The 9632-nt window shown below is 41.1% G+C and overlaps 1 protein-coding gene across 5 annotated transcripts in view; it reads right to left on the bottom strand.

Annotated features, from left to right (window-relative positions):
• Window positions 1-262: 262 nt before the first annotated feature.
• The window catches only part of HNRNPR (heterogeneous nuclear ribonucleoprotein R), a 24352-nt gene continuing 14982 nt past the window's right edge, over window positions 263-9632 (bottom strand). For 3 of the 5 annotated variants that reach the window (XM_069078823.1, XM_069078822.1, XM_069078821.1), the window contains 4 exons: window positions 7768-7983; window positions 4724-4873; window positions 1697-1818; window positions 263-1558 (listed from right to left, as the gene is read on the bottom strand). In XM_069078823.1, the coding sequence (XP_068934924.1) occupies window positions 946-1558; window positions 1697-1818; window positions 4724-4873; window positions 7768-7983 (1101 nt within the window). In that variant the 3' untranslated portion in view covers window positions 263-945. The remainder of the gene's footprint in view (window positions 1559-1696; window positions 1819-4723; window positions 4874-7767; window positions 7984-9632) is intronic. The other 2 variants (XM_069078820.1, XM_069078824.1) reach the window with 1 other exon arrangement.

Below are 9632 nucleotides of genomic sequence, written 5' to 3'. Positions count from 1 at the left end.
AACCTGGTTTTTAAAACAAAATATAAAATTTCAAAAGAAGTGATTGTGAGAATACCAATTAATTGAGTTCCATGTGGAATAATTCATAATTTGATCTAATCCTCAGGTTAATATCCACAATGCTACTGTGTTGAAATAGACAAGAAATTTTGCAAGAATTTGATCACTCACATAGGCAGTTATACTTTGAAAACAATATTCCTTGCAAGGATTACGAATGAAATAATGTTTTAGGACACAATTGAATTTGAAATAGGTAATGTTTTGAATAGATTTTTGAGTTTTATTGAAATCTTACATGAACAAGAAATTGGAAATACAATCACATCAAGGAACAAATTGCACGGCTTTGACGTTGAAGCCAAACAAATTTTGTAGGGCAGATTTCAAAAAGGTGTGAAGTTATAACAATTTAAAAACACAGTTAACCTACTTCTAGGAATGCAAAACATACAATCATAGGTTATTTTCAATACAAGAAAAATGAAATTTGTTTGTTTTAATTTCTTAAAACTACTAAGACAAAGCACTAGCTCGTACTTTTATTTACAGCATACTCATACTCCTATATGGTCTATCTCAAATCAAAAAAAAAAAAAAAGGAACTGTCCAAAAACCAGAGGTTCTGCAAAAATCATGATTTAACAGTATGCTCAGACTGCTTTGAAACTGCTAAAATGAAGCCTAAAACAATAAAAGCATTGTAATTCCCAGGATAAGGGAACTCTGCAAGCCCAATAATGTCCAAGAGCATTTATGAAAAGAGAAAAAAATAAAAATAAAAAGACTTGAGTATATACACAATAGTGATTCTTCAGCCCAATACAAATGGCAGCAAATTGCTACTGAAAGATGAAACAGTTAAGCCAATTTTTTTTTGAAGAATGTAGATCTATAGCCAATCAAATATTGTCAATATCATTTTCAAGCCCTCACTCGTCTACTTCATTTCCACTGTTGCCCATAAGTATCCTGATAAAATTCCTGGTTGTCATTATTGTAGCCATAGTTACCAGAATAGTCGCCACCTTGCTGAAGCGGCTGCTGGGCGATGGGCTGGGAGCCCCAGTTCTGCTGACTGTTGGTCTGACGGCGCTTGGAATCAGGCTGGTTGTACCCATCGGCCTTTCTCTTGCCTCCTACGTTGCCCCCGCGGTTACCCCGAGCTCCACGCGAACCACGGCCTCTCTGTGGCTGTGCAGGGCCCCCTCTCCCGCCCCGAGCTCCTCTTGGCGGTCCCAAAGGTGCCCCCCTCTGTGAATAGCCAGCTCTACCTCGTGGAGGTGGTGCTCCTCGCCCCCGTGGTGGTGGCGGAGCACCGCGCCCACCCCTTCCTCCTCCTCTTCCTCTTACTGCATAGCCATCATCGTAGCCATAGTACGGGTCTTCATAGCCTCCACGATAGTCATGATAATCATAGCCATAGTAGTCATCATAATAATCTTCATAGCCGTAGTAATCTGGGGGGTAGCCATAGCCGCCTCTTCCCCCACCACGCCCCCGGCCTCTCAGAGGAGGGGGCATACGAGGTGGGGGATGGTAGTAATAATCTTCATACCTAGTGAGGAGAGAACACTCATTAGTTTGTTCTGGAAGGCTCTTGGGGACTTCTGAATCACCATCCAGGGCCAAAGACCAAGGTTCTAAAACTTTGAATGAAAAGACCCGACTACAAAACACAGTAAGGCAGACTCACGCAGTGCTTCTGGAAGCCTGTCTTGCAGCCTGGCGTTCTTTTCTTTTCTTGTCTGGAGGCTTGGCTAACACTATCTCAATTTCTTCCCCTTCTATTTCTTTCCCATTCATCTCATCCATGGCCTGCACAAAAATGAAAAAAAAAAAATACTGTCAAATTTACTTTTAAAGAAATGTAAACACAACTCATCCAATCAAATTCTCAAGGATTAATGAGATGCCCACTTCACAAGACTAACAATTTTTTGTTTTACATTTAAAAAGAAAATCTTTTTCACATATAGATAAATAAAAGTAGAAAGCAAACCTAGTTATCTTTGGAGGTAAGCTCTGGAGAAGGCAACTGCCTTCTGATCCATCCTTCTTTTACATAAATTTTTATTTGAATTTTTCTATAAAGTGTACATGCAATAAATAGTTTTTCCTAAAAAGTTTACTGTACATAGTAAAGCAAATACTAAAGTTAATCATAGCTTTTTAAAGCCATTTCCCAAAGGCCTAACACCATGGTATTCTTCAAAGCATTTCCTTTGTCTACATTAAAGCCAGGTCAACCCTAAGGAAAATTATCCTTCGTTTAACCTAAACTACTTCCAGGCTATTTAAATGACCTGTTAAAATGCAAAAAGCACTCATCTCACAAGCACTGCCCCATCCGACAGGTAGCACAATTACTTATCATAACGTCTCTTTCCAAAGGAGAAGCTCAGAGAGGGCTGAGGACCTGCCCAACAATCAACATTCTAAATGTCACTAATGAGATTTGAACCAAAGTCCAGGTCTCCTATTTACTTACCCTGCAGCTTGCTGATTGTTTCATGAAATAGAAAGAAGGCATTCCAAGAGCTTGGCTAGGTCATACAAAGATGCTGTATTTAATGGATGGTTCTAGTTCACTTTCATTTTGAATAAAAATGAATTGAACCACATCAACATAATTCAATGGCCTACTGACAGATTCTCTTGATGAAATAAGTATAAAACTTCCCTTAATACAAACCTGGAACATATCAGAATGTCCACTGGGGAACCCGGAAAACCACCTAAATAAATGCCCAGATAAGGAAAACTGCCCAGAAAATGGGACTGCTGATTATGACAGCCCATCTCGTGTACTCTGAATGGTTATACCCTAGGTCGCCTGCAGTATAAAGAATCTTTAGGAGGCAGACTCCTCTTGAAGGCCAGAGCAAGGATGTTAAGACTCTTCCCATAGAGTGTCAAATTTCTAAGACATCCTCAACTTCTGGACTGCTTAGGGCTTAAGCCTAAATGAGTATACAGAATCTGCTCACACATGTTCTGCAGACTGTGTAAACAAACTAACAGAGTGATGGGTGATTTGCAGAGCCAAATTTTACCTCAAGTTCCTCTTCTTCTAAAGACCCTCCCACCAGTTTTGATGGATATCCCTTAGAATGCAAGCCAGTCTACTCAGTGCTGAGTTAAATGTACGCAAAGGTACAGATTTGTTCCAAGTGAGCACACAGACACATATACACACATGCATGCACACACACATGTCAGACCTTAAAGTGATTCCTGATCAGGTCTAGCAGGCTGATGGAGAACATGGCAATTTGGAAGTGATAGTCTCACTAGTCAGACCACAGTCTCCAAGGAGCCCTTTTGCACAACCTAATATAGCAAATGTTACAGGGGTGTGGGCTAGAAATGAATAATTCCAAAATGGAAGTCTGAAATAGCCAGCTGCTGGGTTCCCCTGGCAACAGGAAAAGCTAGCTATCTACCAAGAATAAAATATAAAAAAACAACTGTCTTAATGAGCACCAAGCCCCAGCACACCACTGCTATGGTCACCATTTTATTAAGAAAACTGGACCCCCAGCTTCTTAACCATAAAAGGACATCTTTGATACTGACCTTCTATGTAAGTGTTCTGAGGTGAAGGACATAAAGTCAGTGCTGCATGTTCCAAAAGAAAGCTGCAGAAAAGCCCACAATTTGTGGGAATGCCACTGCATTTATTAATGCTTTTAGTCACAGACTCAAATTCTTTTCTTCCACCTATTACTGAGAATTGTAAGCCAGCTAAGTTTCACCCTGGACCATTCATTCTCCCCAAGAATCAAGTATAAAGAAATCAGCAAGTGCCTTTCTATACTACTTAAGAACTGTGACAAACAATAGGTTTTTTTTAAAACAAAAACCAACAGAGAAAAGAAGCTGAAGAACAATGGAAGGAAAGATATACAGAACATCTCAGCACACAGTGCTCACTGACAATATAATAACAAATTATCTAAACTGAGAACACTACATGATTTCTAGAGAAAGGCAAGAACAAGGAATACCTACCTTAATTAACCATCATTAAATGGTTCCATGAAAACATGATCTTAGATGAAACCATGTTCCAGGATCCAGTCAGCTCCATAGAAGCAATGTTGATGCACACGAATTAAGTAAGCAGTAATACAACATTGAGGAGACTGACGTTCAGGGTGTTAATTGTACTGGGGCTCAAGCACTAAGGGTTCAGGTCATCAATGAATGACCATTCAATCTGTACCTTCAGCTTAACCCTTAAGGCAGATTTCCCAATGTTATAATGGATTCTGATTATGATGTATTAACAACAGTGTAAAATATCAGTCCAAGAAATATTATGCAGGTTAGAGCTGTAGAGTGACTGCTTTCTCTTTTTACCCACAAAATGTTGAAGGCAGCAAACCACATATTACTTGATATACTTACAACAGTGCTGAATTAGAGCTTCACAGTCCACTGGGACCAATTTTATAGATGGTGAAACAAGACTCCAGAAGGTGGCTTGCCTAAGATCACACAGCAAGTTACTAAGAGTCAAGAATTAAAAATCTGAGCTTCCACGAGTCCTTTGAGCTACATTTTACAAAGCATTGAAAAACTGAACTTCCAAAGTTCAATAAATAAACTGAAATGACACTAGCCCAATGGAGAAACATCACTCCTCTGAAATGAGTTTCCTTAAAACTTCAAAGATCCCTTTCAAAACATATTAGGACACTAAACTTTGCATTTCTACCTTAACTGCTGCTCCCCGGTCTTCAAAGTGAACAAACGCATAATCTTTTAGTTTCTTCACTCTTTCTAGTTTTCCAAATTCAGAAAAAGATTTCTCCAATATTTCCTCTGTCACTGTAGTGGCCAAGTTTCTCACAAATAAAACTTTCACCTATTGAAAGAAAAGTGCATGATTAGATACACAACAAACATTTCATGAAACTACTCTGAAAACGTGTAAGGAATGCAAAGGGTATTTCTGTAAAAAACAAGTTGTACACTTTTGTAACATAATTATGGGAAATCATTGCTTAAGGATAAAAAAGAAAACTCTAACCCTTCTTCACTTCTAAACACACTTCTGTATGTGCTTCTCTGTATTTAACAACTAATTGTGAATTGATGAATGTTTAGGATTGGACTTTGTAACAAGCCAACAGTAAATGCATAGCTATTGCAAAGCCCGTAGAATAATAAATACCTGAAAGATTCTTCAGTCCAAGGGGCAGCACAGTGTGGTGACTAGAAGGGACTCAAGACCTCTTTGGAGATTTGAATCCCTCCTCAGTCTCGTTAGCCTAGGCAACCCTGGACAAGAATCTCTGGGCTTCAGTTTCCTTATCTGCAATATGAAAGGTCTGGAGCCAATGACCTAAGACCCCTGGAAGCTCCAATTCCATACTTTTATGGCTGTCCCCTTCCACTGTGTTCACAGAGGAGGAAACTGAGACCCTGAGGGGTCTGGACTTGCATATGATCACGTGGCTAGTTATGGTAAAACCAGGGAGTAGGCTTCCAAATTCGGTGCTCTTTAAGGACTTCTGTCCTTACAGAAGAAAGCCAAAATCTGCTTTAATTTGCACATGGACTTATTTTTTTAATGTCATGAAGTTCCATAGATTCCAATTCACTGCACAACTCTCTCCCTTCTTATGAATAATGTGACTTAGAAACTCCCATTTATGTTCAATCTCTGTTTAAAGGGGAAACAGTGTGACATCTTTCAAGGAAGGGCTCTTTGAATCGAAGTTTCAGCAAGGAATCTGGAAGGAGGGAAAAGTGGAGTGCCAGAGACATGTGCCCAACTAAGCTCTCTGGACGTTGGGAAAAAAAGACAGAGGCACCTCTAAGGGTTTAAGTCCTGAGTTTGTGTGTGTGAAAACATTGGGAGTTTCTCAGCATAAGAAGCAATTCTGAGTATAGTTAGGTCTGGGAGAGGGATTAACCAATGATAAAAAATTGCTAAAGTTGAACTAAGATAGCAGTAATATGGATATTTACATTTCTCTGGCTCAAGTGTTCACTTACATTCTTCTGTGGTATGTATACTTAGCCTTAATGAATGTTCCAGGACTCATTAATGCAACCCTCCCAACTCAGAGAAGAAACTGGAAGTCCAGAAAGATTAAGTCATTTGCCTTAGGGATATAAAGTGAGTTAGTACCTAAGAACACAGGTCTCCTGACTCTGAGTTCAGAGTTCTTTCACAGATACCAAGCCACCCTAGTAGAGCAAAGGAAAGATCAGACCTCACTGGTCATTGTCCTCAGAAACTCTCCCAGGTCTATGCTACATACCCCAGTACACTCCTACCTCCATCTCTACCCCATAGGCCCCTGGAGTAGAATTACTTGACTCAAGCAATTCCTCTGGAGAAGAGGCCAGCCATCCCCACCAAATGCTACCCACGAGCTCTAAAGTCAGCCTAGCTGAAGCAGCAAGGCACTCTGAGGAAGAGATGGGAAGCAACATGTGTCAGGTAAGTCAAACCACCACCCTCTTGACCACCATCTCCCCTCAGACCCTAGGAGACTGCTCAGGACCCAGAACCCAAGAGCCTTAGAGACAGCAGTATTTACAGTTAGTGATCAAAGCCACCATCCTAGGAAGCAAGCCCAATGGAGATCCAACTAAAATCACAGCTATTGAAGACCCAGAAAATAAAATTCTCATGACTAAAATCCTTGGCCCTGTCAAAGGGATCACCATAAAACACTGAAAGGATTTTATCATTGGAAATAACATTAAATATGAGGCACTGCCATCTGCTTTGCTGCAGCACCCTAAGGACATGCAGCTGAAACTTTCTGTATGTGTTGTGTCCCATTAGAATGTGGACTCCTCAAGAGCAGGGGCTATCTTACTCTTATATCTGGATCCCCAACATTTTACACTAAATAAATGCCTTTTTCATTCATTCAAAATGAGGAATTGTTCTTGAGAACTCCAGAAAGTGAGGCTGGAGACAAGGTTTCCCAAAACCCAGAGTGAGCACTCCTGCCTCTGGTAACTCAGAGGTAACTTATTTTGAGGGGATGATGGCTCCCAAAGAGAAAATACCCACCATTTCTTAAACCCTCAATACCCTATTAGGACCAGTCCTGTCTTGGCCTTAGCATTTCCTAAGACTCACACCTGGAATGACTTAATCCCAAGGTCTAGGCACCACATGCCAGGATACCACCATTCACGCTGGTGAGAGCTGGTGGGGCTGCATGCATGGGAAGGAGGAGAAAACAAGCAGCTTCTATAAATAAGTCTTGACGGGCAAATCCAACCTTACTGAATAGCAATGCTCTCCATCTTCATCTTTTTTTCAAGGTGATCACTGTCCTAAAGAGCACAGGAATCAGAACTGGAAGGGACTTTAGAAGTCTTCTCAGGCCCCTTTTACAGATAAGGGGAGCTAGTGTTAAAAAAAATAATAATAATAAAAACCTCAAGTGCAAAGGCCCAGCCCAAGGCCTGGGGAAGCATTCACTACCCCGTCCTCGGAGGACTTAGGCCAACAGAACATGAGCTCAGCAAACATTGCCAACTTGGTTCTTTCTTGGCTTCCTCAACTTCTCTGTATAAGGCAGGCCCAGAATCTCAGCTCCCCCTCTGCAGACAGTCACAGGGATGGCCAAGCTTGTAGCCTCCAACGGAGTTCATTTAGGGTTAAGGCACTGCTGTGGGTGAGCAGCTAGTAAGAACTAAGCCCTCACTGGTGCTCCTGGTACAACAATACAGGCATTTTACGGTGTGTGGAATTCAACCATAATAAATACAAATGTTTACGTTTACCTTGGCCATAACCTCCGGATCTGGTTCTTCCACAGGGTCGGCCCACTCCACGGTCACAACATTGCCCCAGACTTTGACTTTCCCACTCATAAGCCTGCGCCGGGCTTGTGCTGCCGACTTGTGGTCTTCATACTCAAGGAAGCAGAACCCCCGATTCTTCTTTTTATCATCGGGTTGATGATAGAGAATAACGTCCACCAAACCCTCTGTTAAACCAACATCCAGAGAGATGAGCCAAAAGCATCCACCACACAGCTAGAGAACTGACCTATGCTCTAAATCCACTTGCCCATGACCAAAAAAAAAAAAGAAAAATCAGCTTGACGTGCTCTGCTAATTACTAAGCTCTTAATCCAAGAGAGATGAGGAAAAAAGGTCATAACCTGAACATAGTCCTATTAACTCAAGGGGTCCTGAAATCAAAGCCAATAGATTCTACCAAAGGTCAGGACTGATTCTGTATTCAATAGTATCATTAACACATCATGTAACATTTGTGAAAGCCTTACACTTTGAAAACAAAGTCATTTCTTGACATTCCAAGCTCGAAACATAGAAATCATACAATTCTTCTCTGTTCTTTATCATCTACAACGCAGATTCAGCTAAATTAAGTCTTCCTTCTCCACATCTCTTTAGTTTGCCCTTTTCTGTCTACCCTCATCATCTTCTGCCTCAACTGCTCACCAAACTATACTGCCTTTCCTTCAGCAGGCCTGCCCCTCTTCCATCTGTGCAGACCACTGCTGATAAAGTAGCTCTCTGCTGATGCTCCTCAGTCCTCTCTGGGATGTCTTTTCCCCCAGGAAGGCCCCCATGTCACATCTTACCATTAACAACAAAGAGAAACAGAAAAAGACTATGGAAAATATTAACCTTAACAGAAAAGAAGAATTACCCAAAAATGAAAGCCCTCTAACTCACAGGACAAAAATAGCTACATGTGGTTAAATAATAATACAGAAAGAGGGACTGAATTACCATGAACAGCTTGGAAACATGGGACTGAAACTGAATTAATCCAAAACAATTAATATGGTCAAAGACTGTATGTGATTTGAGAAGAGACTGTGAGAACATGGCAGGCACAGACCAGACAAAAATCACTCGAGAAGCACAAAGACATAAAAGAAATAAATTCCAAAAGTCCATCAAGAGCAAAAATCTTAAAGGGAAAGGGTTACCCTCTAAGCCCAACAGATAACTGAAGAGGAATCCTGTAATGCTATATACCAGAGAACCTCACCAACCCAAACGGGCTGCTGAAAACTGACAACACTTCCCTGCCTCCTGACAGTCACCTCTGTACAAGTTATTAAAAGTCCAAATCATTCATTATATTTTAAGGGTACAGCTCATCAACAGATGTTTCAAAGAGAATTCATTCTGACCTATGATGAAAAGTCATAATAGAAACTTTTAACACCATAAAATCTACATCATTCTTTAGGCCTACTTTGCCTATTTTAGCCTACTCCACCTACATGAGAAAAAGCAGTCATAGCACAGGACACATTCTTCAGGTAAAGAGGGAGCAAAGGTACTCAGGAGACAGTCCCCTGCTATCCACAGCCCATTATCTAACAGTCTTAGACCCTAAAAGTCATCCAAAGCATACGTGCCACAAAAGCCTAACCACTGGACCTCACTGCAACAGATTGCCCTGAAGATGGCACCGGACTCTCCCCAGAGGGGAAGGCTATGTTCCAGATGACATTCAACAACTCTAAACCAAGCCAATCAAATCTGATCAACACAATAACGAACCACAATTCCAAAGGACTCACGAGGGGACATGTCATCCACAGTCGTCCAAACAGAGGTATGGGGGAGACAGCGTGTGGCGTGATCTTAAAGGGGGGGGG

Source organism: Petaurus breviceps, unplaced genomic scaffold, assembly GCF_028583685.1.
Source record: "Petaurus breviceps papuanus isolate PSGF00001 unplaced genomic scaffold, PetGlider_PUasm1.0 91041, whole genome shotgun sequence".
Taxonomy (NCBI): domain Eukaryota; kingdom Metazoa; phylum Chordata; class Mammalia; order Diprotodontia; family Petauridae; genus Petaurus; species Petaurus breviceps.
Note: the sequence above shows the minus strand (reverse complement) of the source record. Positions and strands in the feature narration are given on the sequence as shown.